Source organism: Hippichthys cyanospilos, chromosome 6, assembly GCF_059441005.1.
Source record: "Hippichthys cyanospilos isolate Australia breed blue-spotted pipefish chromosome 6, RoL_Hcya_1.0, whole genome shotgun sequence".
Classification (NCBI taxonomy): domain Eukaryota; kingdom Metazoa; phylum Chordata; class Actinopteri; order Syngnathiformes; family Syngnathidae; genus Hippichthys; species Hippichthys cyanospilos.
Window position 1 is genome coordinate 5,746,931 of NC_142374.1, and position 13,457 is coordinate 5,760,387.

General features: G+C 46.6%; 1 protein-coding gene across 1 annotated transcript in view; it reads right to left on the bottom strand.

Moving 5' to 3' along the window:
- The window catches only part of jph3b (junctophilin 3b), a 54,334-nt gene extending 46,416 nt beyond the window's left edge, over positions 1-7,918 (bottom strand). The window contains exon 1 of the mRNA XM_088417654.1: positions 6,297-7,918. Within this exon, the coding sequence (XP_088273780.1) occupies positions 6,297-6,678 (382 nt within the window). The 5' untranslated portion in view covers positions 6,679-7,918. The remainder of the gene's footprint in view (positions 1-6,296) is intronic.
- Positions 7,919-13,457: the final 5,539 nt, after the last annotated feature.

Below are 13,457 nucleotides of genomic sequence, written 5' to 3' on the forward strand. Positions count from 1 at the left end.
TTGTCGAGCACCTGGTGGCTGGGCCTGCACCCATTGGGCCGAGCACAGTTTGAAGAAATAAAGTCCCCCTTACTATAGGCTCACGCTTGTGGGAGGGGCCATCAGTGTGGTGTGAGATGGGCGGCGGCCAAAGGCAGGGATCATAGCGATTCTCTGTGGTGAAGAAGCTTTCAATTTACTGGTTGATCTACCTTCCTCCCTTCACCTATGGTCTTGAGCTGTGGGTCGTGACCAAAAGAATGAGATCCTGGATACAAGTAGTCAAAATGAGAATCCTCAGCAGGGTGTCCTTGCTCTCCCATCGATAAAGGGTGAAAAGCTTGGTCATCTGGCAGGGACTCAGTCAACCTGCTGCTCCTCCATGTTGAGGGGAGCCAGCTGAGGTGGCTCGAGGATCTGGTTAGGACGCCTCCCTGGTGATGTGTTCTGGGCATGTACTACTGGAAGGTGGTCCAGGGGATGACCAGGATACGCTTAGAGAGACAATGTCCCCCAGCTGGATTGGGGATGCCTGAGGATTCCCCGAAGGAGTTGGACAAAGTGGCTGGGGGAGAGGGGTGCCTAGACTTCCCTGCTACAGCTGCTGCCCTGTGATCTGACCTCAGATAAGTGGTAGATGATGGATGAATGAATAACCAGGGAATGTATTTATACTTTATCATGGACATTATATCTCACAAGAAGAAAATAAAAATGCCGTGGGAGAACCTATGCGGAACAATGAGACCGATGCGGACCTACCTATGAGAACGTCACAAACGAACAGGGAGAGGGTGTGGACCCAGCAGGGAGGCAGAAGGCGGGGTGTGCTCGAAAATACGAATTTAACATAAAAATGAAAAATACATAAAAGACTCAGGTTGCAATGAAGCAACAAACCAAACAAGGACGATGAGTAACTAGTAGAAGCATTGACAACCACACTTTGACAGTGACAATGACCCGAAAAAATTGAAAAGAAACAGGGAACTTAATACACTCAAACATAATGAGACAACATTAAGCACCTGGACAACAAAACTATTGGAACAGGGAGCTGGTTGGCCAAACACAACGGAAGCAGGTTGAAGAACAGAAAAACCCAGATACCAACCCACTGACAACAAATACCAGCATAACGTAATAGAAAAAGGTTTGATTTTGTACTGGAGGGTAACATTATTGTGTATTTTTGAAGTGAAATGTCATTTGAGGTGATATCCGGCTTAGTTGTTACAGCAGACTGTACTAGCTAGCAAGTCAGATAAAAATATGTTAGCAACAATGCACAATGTCTATTAATCCCTTATTCACATCCACTTTGATTACAATTTTAGCATTTTGATTGATGTGAAATGGAGATATAGACCTCAAGGGTGGTATTTTTGACGAAATCTCAAAATCGAAATGTTTTTGCTTACGATCTGTCATTTAAATTTATGCCCCGACACGTGGACTCCTTTCCCAATACGGGTCACATATTGAGGTTTGCCAAATAAACAGTGCTTTAAAAAATTGTTCCTCAACATCTTTGACCAAAAACCAATTGCCTTTTGCCTAGAGAACTTAATGATACAACTATCATAGAAAATAAAAGCAAACAACATTTTTTTCAAGTTTTATTTGCAAACATTTCTTTGTGTTGTGTTTGCACAAAAAATGGTTTGTGTGCATCTTCAAGCCTTGACAAATGTGTTGACTGCCTTTTCCTCCTTGTAAAAAATAGGTTTTTCAAATATTCGACACCATGCATCATTCATAAATATTCTCCCTTTTTGTCGGCGAACAGTCTTCTTGTCACGTTTTCTGCCCTAAATGTTTGGCAGCCGTTCTCAAACGCTGTTCCATTCTCTGCAGGATACCGCTGAAGTAGTGTCTCATTCCACTTTCATTGTGTGTATGTGTTTTTATGCACACATGTTTATAACAACACTTGCGAAGGGACTTCAGATTTTAGACTACTTTTATCAGTCAGCGACTGTGAAAGTTAGACAGAAGCAGACAGGAAGAGGATTTGGTCTATTATTCTCTTTATAAAATCAATTTTGGGACATTTTGTTTCAATTCGAAATCAAAGTAAATGAGAATCTTGATTATTTTGTGATATTCCATTGAACAATTCTACCATCCGGAATACGAGGGAAAGTTGGATTACACTCTGGACTGTTCGTCCTGTAATTGCTAGCCATCAGCTAGCAGTATCCTTCCTAAAGAGCCAACACTAAGTCAACTCACACATGCATTTATGGCACAAGGATTATTTTGGGTTTTTTTTTTCTTTTTGCTTGCTTGAGTCTTTATAAGACAAGGAAATAGATGTTTGCTGTGGCTGTGTCGCTTCATCAAGCAGCCAGTCACAACAAGCGATCACTGTAATCTCGGGCTGTAACGTGTGTGTGTGAGACACAGTGACGAATAATCGGCCTCTCTATTGCTCTCTTCCTCATTATGTGTGCGTGTGTGTCTATCCGTGTATGTGGATTGTAATCAGCCAGCTTAGCTCCTCGTCTTGGTAAACACCATTAGCCCGGAAGGCCAAGCCAGCCAATCAGAGCCTTATACGGCCTTCCGGTGGCCAATAGCAGCAAGGTACAAAGTCTCTCGTGACACGCTGACCTGCTGCACATCGGTGTGCGTTGCTATGGAAACCCACTGTACGGTATAGGGCAGCTCTGTGGAAATGCAGTGGGATGCGGTGCGGGAGGAAAGAGAAAGGTGGGAGGAGAAGAGACGTAGGAGAGGAGTAAAAGCCAAACAGCCACAAGAGTAGAGAAGAGCTGCTTCATATCAGATGTAGTAGAGGGAGGGGAGAGTGGAACTGCCAGCTGATACATGACAGAGAAAGACTACTGGATCTCTCTAGAAGTAGAGTCCACTGGATATTGCATTAATACAGAATATATTAGGAGTAATACATTATTACGCGTTCACGCTTGAAGTGGGAATTTCAAGTGAGATTGAAATTACAGTTCAAACAAAAATGTAAATAGAAATAACAGAAGGTACATTCATTTGTTTACAACAGACATACCCTAAAAGTCCGGCCCAGGGGCCCAAAAGCGGTCTGTGGTCATATATTATCCGGGCTGCGGATTCTGTCATAAAATTAATCATTTCTGGTTCTGTTGACTAGCATATATAATACAAACCAAGTGAAATTCCGTATTCACCCACAGGAGGACAGCTGCTCTGTCCAACGTCATGACCTTAAGCTCATCTCGTGTTTCGTAATAGCTCCTCAAAATATTGGACATGATTCACGGTCAGTTTTAAATCAACCCAAAGACATAAAAGTCTTGGAATTTCAATGAAAAAGTCAAATATGAAAAAGAGGACTAAGATTAATAGGCGTTTTATGTAAAAAAAAATAAAATAAAAATGAAAAAGAACGTTGGGGTAAAATTTTGCGGTTAAATTCTGGGCCCCTACACCTCGCCCAAATCTGGCCCCCTGCATATATTTTGGACACCCCTGCTTTACTTGGTGAGCTGACTGAGATTACGTTTGGTTATCAGCAGGAAATAAGGAATAAAGACAGTACATACGGAACAAGCACTCTGTGCATCAGACATTTTGGTGGCTCAAAGTCAATCTAAACTTATGTCTCCTCAGACCACATATAACCTTTTCACACTTGCAAATTTCCAAACAGGTACAATGAGGCTTGCGCCTGCACAAAACCAGCATACTTTATGCCGGCATTTCCGCATTATCCATCCATGAGACAAGAGCCCTAGAAGTTGAAATGCATTACAATGATTCAAAGCTTCTCATCCTTTGCATGCCTTTGGTCACAACCTCTCTCGTTCTGAATAAAAAGTGTTTCTGATGACAACGATCATCCACACAGGCATATTTGTTATGTGTTCATCAAACTGATTCATGCATCTGTACAGCTGTCCGTCCAGCTATCCTTTGTCTCCTCTGGCTCATCTGTCTGGCTGGATGTCAAGCCATCTCTGTCCTGATGGAACCCTTCAAACTAATCTCGTTTTTAGATTAAAAAAAAAAGTGTGTCGTGTATTTGTGCATGCGTTTGTGTGCGGTCCTCAACAGTATTGTCCTAGAACAGCCTGCTGTTCATAGTAGACTTATGTAACTAAACTGCATGCCTATTACTGTCAGCGCTTTTGCCTTGGTTGCAAACACACCAGCAGGTTTATGTGTGTGCATCTTCGTCTACACAATACAGTATGAGTGTGCAAAAAATATACACAGTGAGGCTATTTACTCAAAGGGATTTGATTAAACTGATGACGTCTAATGATTATGCCCAATGTAATTATGTTTCAATGTACTCTAGGAAGTTTGGGGTTTTATTGTATTAAGGTTAAAACACTACTGTTCCAAAGTTACATCTTTAAAATCTCTATTTTTATATTAAAGTGAATACGAAAATTTCACTTGTAACTCTTACATGACACTGATCATCCGTCCATCCAGTCAACAATCTAGGGATCCACTGTGCTATCTCTATCTCCAGGATCTAGACCAAGGGTGCACAGTGTGTTGTATTTAATTATTTAATGATTATATTATAATATATTTATTTATTTATTTATTTATTTATTTTCAAGCGACTTGAAATGACTGCATGATTTCAGAAAAAAACCTGATTTCAGAACAACACTCATGCTCACGCTCTGGGGGAAAAAGATGATGAAGTAGCAGACCGTTGTTGCAACCATGCTTCTGGGAGTTGCTCCAAAATAAAAGCATACTAAGGCCATTTGTGTCATACACCACTTGTAACTGTTATGTGTTGGGGTCATGTTGGTTTCTTGTCCCTCGTGTCACTCTCTTGGTTTGATTGCGTCCACATGTCCTCGTTAATCTGCTCCCCTTTTTGAAGCTAATCAGCTCCAAACAACCTTTCTGGTTGGGTGTTTGTAATATAATTTGTAAACAACACATTAACAAGTGCAAGCTAAAGTTGCTTTGTAGGAGTTGCCTCTCTTCAACAACTCCATACATCCTGAACAACTCTTGAAGTTACTGTATCAGCGACAGCTAGCATCGGTACAGCGGAGAATAAGTTAACATGCAAGGTTACAACATTCTGTGTCTTTCTGCTGCCTTGACAACTGCACAGTTTATTGAATAATAACTGTTAAATAAACTACAAATCGTTAACATTTTTATTAGGTGCTCAAACAGTTTGCCTAAGTGTTGAAGTTGCCCACTTTGGGTCTACACTGGAATTTCATAAAAATATAAACAATTAAAATAATGACCATCCAAAAGTGATGAAAGGGATGCAAAACCTTTTTTTTTAATTGGGTTTGTCCAGGTCCTCTGGCTCTCTCCCACATTTTGAAAACATGAATAAGGTTGATTGAAGATTCGTAATTGCTGGTGCTTTTAGAAATTTCAGTAAAGAACTTTTTATGTCTTTACTTGGCTTTCAAATGGCTTCAATCGTTTTGTTTGTAAACTTTTAAATGTTGAATTTTAATGACTGTATTTGAAGCACTGGGCGCAAAATACAGTGTTTGTCTCCAATTGCCCTGTGATTGACAGGGTGTGACCAAAGTCATGTGGAACAAGCTCCTGCTCACCAGTGGCCCTATTTTTGGGCCAGTGCATACAAAATTTATAGAATTTGAAGCATGCAACAAACGGGACACTGTTGGACACATTAGCAGCGTAGGCAGAAATGCAGAAGCCTTCTTGTGGTCTACCATTGGTTGTGATGTACTTGCCTTTGACTGTAAGGAGTACTTAACATGCGGGAGGGCAGCATTTTATATATAATAATGCAGTGCCTCCGGTTTGAGAACGATGTTCACATGTGTATTCGGTTTCCAAGCAACCATTGTGTTTTTATCTCCATTAAGCTACCTCCACTGACTGACTAAGTTAAACTCCACCGAGTAACTCCAAACCCATTTATTAAAACAACGATGCTCCACAAACCAGGAAGTGTCAGCATCTGAAATTTTCATCCCTTTTTTTATGTTCAACAATGGCAGTAGTAATAGTCTCCTCTTGGCGCTATTATAGTGTTTTGTTTTTAAACCTTTGCCTTTTTGGACCTAAACACAATGTAGTCAGTGGCTAACTTCACAAATGTTGAAAAGGTCTGTTTGTCATAAGCAATGAAAACATGAATACGGAAGAGACAAGCGATCTCAAGCGATTTCTGAACGTATATGCCTGTGCGTGCTAGCAGGGAGGGTTGACCCAATAAGACCTGGTGATAACCTCCCGGTCACCTGCTGTCAATCCTTTTTCAGCTTTTGAGCAGGCACTCACTTCTCCACATGTTCTTCCAATCACTCTGAAAGCAACCAAGAAACAAGTGCTCCCCATCTTACCTCCATCGGAGTACGTCTCAGTGCCATATCCGTCTTGCAGCCCATTGTTCCACGTTCCCTCATACTTCCCGCTCATCCCGGTGCTCTCCCGTAGGCCGTAGCGTCCCTTAAAGCCGTGCGTCCATTCCCCCTTGTAGATCCACCGCCCCTTGTTCTCGACACCCACGCCGTGTCTTTTCCCATGCGCCCACGTGCCCTGGTAAGTGTTCCCGCTGGGCCAAGTGTAGACGCCCAGCAGCTCAAAGCCATGGGCCCACGACCCACAGTACTCGCCCTGGCCCTTGGGTCCCGTGCATATCCCGTGGCCGTGCGCCTTGCCTTCTTCCCACCCGCCGCAGTATGACCCCCCATCGTCAAAGTTGAATCTGCCTCCAGTGGACATGCATGAAACAGGTCTCGGCAATTCCCCTGAAGCCTCGACAAAAAGAAAAAGAAAAGAAAAAGAAAAGAGAGGGAGAAGAAAGGAGGACAGGTTGGTGCTCTGTGGATCAGTCCATGGAGTTTAGGTTTGAGGTGGAGGTCGGATGAGAAGGAGACGAATGAGGAGCGAGTGGGAGGGAGAGAACTCCCACTCAGTTGGACACAGGCCTCTTGTGCTCAGGGACAGTAAGCATTACAAAGTGAGAAGGAAGAAGAAACAAGGTGGCCCTGCGCACCGGCGTCTGGGATCTCCTGTCCAATCGTTCACACCATCCTCCCGCTGGGCTTTTTGGAGCACCGACCAGCAACTTGCCGGCTCCTGAAAGATGCGAGAGAGGAGGACGGCGGTCCCATCGCTGCCAATAGAAGCTCTCAGCAGGACACGAAACCGGGAGAAAGCTCCTGAGTGTTTGCCATGGGCCGGCCTACGCCATCCACAGCACTCGCGGCGCCTCCTTTTCCAGCTTTCAGCCGCCTCCTCTGTGACTATGCCTCTTCCTCCTCCTTCTCCTCCTCCTCTGTGGCGTGTGGAGAGCACAAGTCTCTCCAGTGGCAGCTCATCAAAGATCCAAGCCTAGGCGTCCACAATCATGATTGAGGCCCCGATAGCACGAGCATGTGACATGCTGTCGAATCGATCAAAAAAGCACTTCCTCGGGCATTAATGTTTGTCTTCAACTCCGCTCTTGGTGATCAAGCACTGCCTCGTTAAATCACTCAACTATGTCGACGTGATGCTCACTTTTGACACAGGGAGCACACATACTTAGAAAGGCAATCAGGAACAAACATAAATGAATTGTGCTTAGCTGTTTTTTTCTGCTCTTGCAGTGCCAACAAGCAGCAATGCAGTCTTTCCCTTCCACACACACCCACACACACAATGAAGATAAATAAGTGAATAGATGAATATCTCCGCCAGTGTTCCTCCTGCAGCTTCTGTCTCAGTCTGTCTGCAGGTCTTTAATCCACTGCGTCCATAAGTGGTTTATCCTCTTCGTGGGTTGTCTTCAGCTCGCCTGCTTGATGAGATAATATCCATCCGTAGGAGATTGTTTTGCTCACTTCGATGCTCTTCAGCATCTCCTGCTCATCTCCACGTTTCCCCGTGGAGAAGCGGCTGACGCATAACCTGCTTGCCTTGCTCCCACAATTTCTTCGTATTCTCTCTCGCACGCTCTCTCTCTCTCTCTCACCCCCCTTCCGCTAGAAAATCTGCTCATTACAGAGGACTGTTCCAATGCAGGCAGCCAACCCCACTCTCTCCCGCCTCCTCCTGTTCAGAAGCACGCTCCAGCTTTTAAAGAGACACGCGCTCACTCGAATCTTCACTCACTTGTAGCTTTTAAACACTCTTTCCATCTGTACCATACCACTATGTACTCAGATTTTGGCCATCGTTACACAAGGCACGGGGCAGACAATTACAACGTCCGCCTCGGGTCGTGGGTTTAATTCTGGCTGTGGCTTACCTGTGTAGAGTTTGCATGTTCTCCCCATGCCTCCGGACAGTCTGTTTTCCTCCCACATTCCCCAAATGATGCATGGTAGGTGTACTGGACACTCTAAATTGCGCTTAGGCATATTTGTGAGTCTTGGTGTGCTCTGCAATTGGCTGGCAATCGGTTTACAGTAAGTTATAGCCTGCCTACTGCCCGATGCACCACGTGGTGAATATGCATTTCCCAAGATTGCTCTGAAAACAGTTATTGTACGGACTAAACAAGCTTTTGTTACCATGCGTTGTGGCACCAATCTTCAAGATGATGATGGTTCTGACATTATTCCACGAAAATAAACCACTATATAATGTCACAGTTCACCAGTTCAGCCACCTCACTCCCAGCCTCACCTGCTCAGCCCTCCTGCTAATCAGCCCAAACACTAACACCTGCTGCCACTCACCCGCCTAGTATAAAGCCCGCTCACTTCCATCCACAACCTGCCAGATTGTCTCTATCGTATTGTTGTCTCGTAGTCCCGTCTTGCCCCGAGTCCCTCAGCTCCGTGTTTTCCTGCCAGCCTGTCCATAGTGTTTTGCTTTCTGTTTTGCCAGCCTGCCTGCGCCCTTAGTTCGAGTTTTTTGCCGTCCTGTTTTTCTCGCTTTTGTTCCCGTTCGTTTATAAATAAATGGATTTAATCAACCCCCTGTCCCGACGCTCCCCTGCTTTTGGGTCCTCCTCCTCTGCAACCATGCCGGCCTCCTCAACCGCCGTACTCCCCCGTGACAGAGGCCGGGGTCCGGCTCGCAGGGGTCACAGAGGCCGGGGTCCGGCTCGCAGGGGTCACAGAGGCCGGGGTCCGGCTCGCAGGGGTCACAGAGGCCGGGGTCCGGCTCGCAGGGGTCACAGAGGCCGGGGGCCGGCTCGCAGGGTTCACAGAGGCTGGGGGCCGGCTCGCAGGGGTCACAGAGGCCGGGCGCCGGCTCGCAGGGGTCACAGAGGCCGGGCGCCGGCTCGCAGGGGTCACAGAGGCCGGGCGCCGGCTCGCAGGGGTCACAGAGGCCGGGCGCCGGCTCGCAGGGGTCACAGAGGCCGGGCGCCGGCTCGCAGGGGTCACAGAGGCCGGGCGCCGGCTCGCAGGGGTCACAGAGGCCGGGCGCCGGCTCGCAGGGTTCGCAGAGGCCGGGGACCGGCTCGCAGGGTTCGCAGAGGCCGGGGACCGGCTCGCAGGGTTCGCAGAGACCGGGGACCGGCTCGCAGGGTTCGCAGAGGCCGGGCGCCGGCTCGCTGGGACAGGGGCGGTCTGCCGCCTTGGCGCTGGGACAGGGGCGGTCTGCCGCCTTGGCGCAGGGACAGGGGCGGGTAGCCGCCTTGGCGCAGGGACAGGTAGCCGCCTTGGCGCAGGGACAGGTAGCCGCCTTGGCGCAGGGACAGGTAGCCGCCTTGGCGCAGGGACAGGTAGCCGCCTTGGCGCAGGGACAGGTACGGGTAGCCGCCTTGGCGCTGGGACAGGGGCGGGTAGCCGCCTTGGCGCTGGGACAGGGGCGGGTAGCCGCCTTGGCGCTGGGACAGGAGCGGGTGCCGCTTCAGCCCGCCGGCAGGAAGTTTGGGGAACAGAGACCGGTGGTACAGACGCGACAGGAGCTTGGGACAGGGTGCAAGAAGAGGGTGGTACAGGACAGGAGGAAGTAGGCAGGGCGCGGCAAGAGGGGGACACAGAGACAGGAGGGAACGGATCGGAAGGCTGAACAGATGGGTTCTGGAGGTCACTGGGGCGGTGGCCTTTTCGCGGGCCCCTCCACCGGCGGCCACGAAATGCCAACCGGGAGCCCACGAAAAGGTCACGGTCAAATAGGGGCTCCGAATCGGAGTCTTCGGACGAACTGTAAAAGGACTGGCCGGACTGATAGTCAAAATCTGAATCAAAATCATAATCAGAGGTGCACGGGCTCGAATACGGAATATGATAAAAAGTGTTGACGGAAGAGGGACGCGGGTAAACAAAATCAGGACCGGTACTGGAACGAAACGTGACGAAGGGAGGGCGGAGGAACACGAGGGAAACGCGGAAGTGACGGACGCGGGGGACAGATCAGAAGCGGGGACAGGCGCGGACTCCGAGGGGAAAAACACGGAAGAAAAAACAAGAGGTCTTACACTGGGGGAACGGGGCTGGCCGGCGGGCTGAGAGCGGATGCGGACGGGGCGGCGGCGTCGTGTCCGCCGCCGCGGGCTTCCCGCTGGGTCCTGCGTTGGTCGGATCATTCTGTCACGGGGGAGTACGGCGGTTGAGGAGGCCGGCATGGTTGCAGAGGAGGAGGACCCAAAAGCAGGGGAGCGTCGGGACAGGGGGTTGATTAAATCCATTTATTTATAAACGAACGGGAACAAAAGCGAGAAAAACAGGACGGCAAAAAACTCGAACTAAGGGCGCAGGCAGGCTGGCAAAACAGAAAGCAAAACACTATGGACAGGCTGGCAGGAAAACACGGAGCTGAGGGACTCGGGGCAAGACGGGACTACGAGACAACAATACGATAGAGACAATCTGGCAGGTTGTGGATGGAAGTGAGCGGGCTTTATACTAGGCGGGTGAGTGGCAGCAGGTGTTAGTGTTTGGGCTGATTAGCAGGAGGGCTGAGCAGGTGAGGCTGGGAGTGAGGTGGCTGAACTGGTGAACTGTGACAATATAAAGCTGTTATGTTCTGTTAGTTGTCTATATGTGCCATATGATTGGCTTGGAACCAGGCCAGGGTGTACCCCATCCCTCACTCAAGGTGAGTTCATGAATAGGTCCCAGCTCAGCCGTAATCCTCCCTTTATCAGAATAGACAGTGTAAAAAATTTGCATAAACGGATGAATGCTTGTCCATGATTGGCCTTTACCTGAGCCATGAGCAACTGTGAAGTCATTTTCACTCAACAGCAAGTAGCGAAATAGGCTGCCACCTGAGATGGATACAAATGAATGGCTTTTGCAGCTATATTTTTGCTCTACAAATGTGTTATTAATCAGAATGCTGTGTTTAGCCTAGTATTGTATATAAATATCTGACTTGACTTCCCCTTTAAACACCTAACTGCCCAACCAAACCATTCAGTGAATTTTGGTTAACAAAAGTCTGCTAGTTTAACGCTAACTTAAAAGAGTAGGCTCTGAAAGATGGCTGACATCGGACTGTACCAATGACAAAGCAATGAAACAACAACGTGTCCCTGTCAGGAACGCTCGCATATGGTCCACTAGTGGCTATTGCTAGCTCTTGAGCCTCCAGAGACGACTGCCATTGGTCCATATGTGACTCAACTGTAACCAGGCACTGCAATGACTTGTTGGGATTCGGAGATCTCCCAAATGGGGCCCTTGCCAGCAGGCTTGTTGGAAATGAATCAACAGCACAGCAAAATTAAGCAAACCTATCATTCAGGGTAGTCAAAAGAAAACATGTAAATGCGTTCTTTACTGTTACATGAGAAGTGTCACCAGATTGTCAAAGACCACTCAAACACCAAGGTTTAAATCACATTATTTGCTAAAACGAGCAGAGCTGTTGACATCAAACAATTTCACGCAAAAACCGTATGCCAATATTAGCCATGTTGCACAAATTTAGCCCCAATGCGCAAATACAGTACTGCATTTGTTGTGAAATGAAAAATTGTTACCTTCGTCAATCCTGCTCAGAATTTACTGTCAAACTGGGACTAGCAGTTTGTATCGAGAATAGACATTGTATATCCCGTGTCAGCTGCGAGGATAAAAGATAGCGCTATACGGATATACAGTAAATCCTTAAATGTCCTGTTATAAGCTAAAGGTTATTACAAACAAAAACATAACATGAGCCATTTAAGTGGCCACATTTGAACAGTCGCATTTGTTGGGTCATGTTGGAATTGTCTCATATCAAAATTAAATACTTGAACATCCTCGCTCATGGGCATGTTAGTAATTACGTTTGCTGAGATAGTTGTAAAGATGAGTCTCTGGCATGCAAAGATACAAATGATAGTTATATGCCCTTCAGTATGGATTGTCCACACTAGTGCAACCCTTCCTCTCTCAACAGTCCTTCAGCTGTTGTCCTTGTCTTTCGGTCTACCAATGTCTTGCAGTGCTAAACCCATTCTGGGCCAGATTACGGTAATAAAATCACAGTGAGGTTAGGGATTAAGGTTAAGGCATCTAAACACGCTGGAGCAAAGCAAAGAGATGTGTGGGTGGAGAGAGGGATGGAGGGGAAGGGCACAATGGGATCAGGATGAGTGACATTAGCATTGCATGTGACAGCATAGATTAAAAACATGTCATTAGCCATGTTAAATCAATAAAAGTCAGGGGCTCTCTGGTATACATTGGGAGGGGGATTAACTGCACAGGCAATGTTTATGTAGCTTCTTTTGAGTGAGTTAAGCACTTTATACTGAAACTAAAGTAAGACATCTTACATTTTGAAAACATGCTAATATCGAAAACAAAGCACTGCAAGGACAACCCATTTCCCTTCACTTTATTGAATTGTCGTCGGGTGATTTGGATTGCAGCAGTTCACACTGATAACCCAATACTACAACAGTTGTATGATAATTATATGAGAAGCTAATTATAGTTATTTATATGAGGACATTCAAGTTAAAGAGCAGTGCATGATTTGTGATACAAAAGAAAACGAACCTGCAGTGAAAAGGCAACTATAGGTCCCAGTTGTTGGAATAAAAGACACGATATGGAATGATTTGGGTGTGTAACAAATTATTATTATTATCATTACTAGTTACATTTTTAAAAGAGATTTCAAGCAGCAAAGGTACTCTGTCTCTCTCTCTCACGCACACGCAGCCTGTACGGCTTTGACGAATATTACGCCGCCCTACGTCAGCAGCGCACCCTGAAAAAATTTCTCTTTGGTTATTTATAAAATCTTTTTTTTTTTTTGTCCTAGAGTTAAAATTAAAATGGGGGAATGCAGGAGAGGGAAGAAGAGGGGCTATGAAGGAGCAAGGTTGGAAGACAGCCTTATTCTCATCCATCTCTTCTCTTCCTCTATTATTCATCAGCCTCTTCTCATCCCTCATTCAGCATGCTGATGGAGAATAAAATAGGTCAGAGCAGGATAGACTGGTGCTCAACTAGTGATTGATGTCTCCTCTGACATGTCGCACACTTTGTCCTCACTACCTTCGCCACACTGCTTCTTTTGTTCTTCTTTTATCTTTCAGCGCCTCATCACAATTTTGTCGTTATTTTTGCTGTAAGATTCCCTCTTCCTTTTTCGCTTCATTCAGCTCACTGCAACAA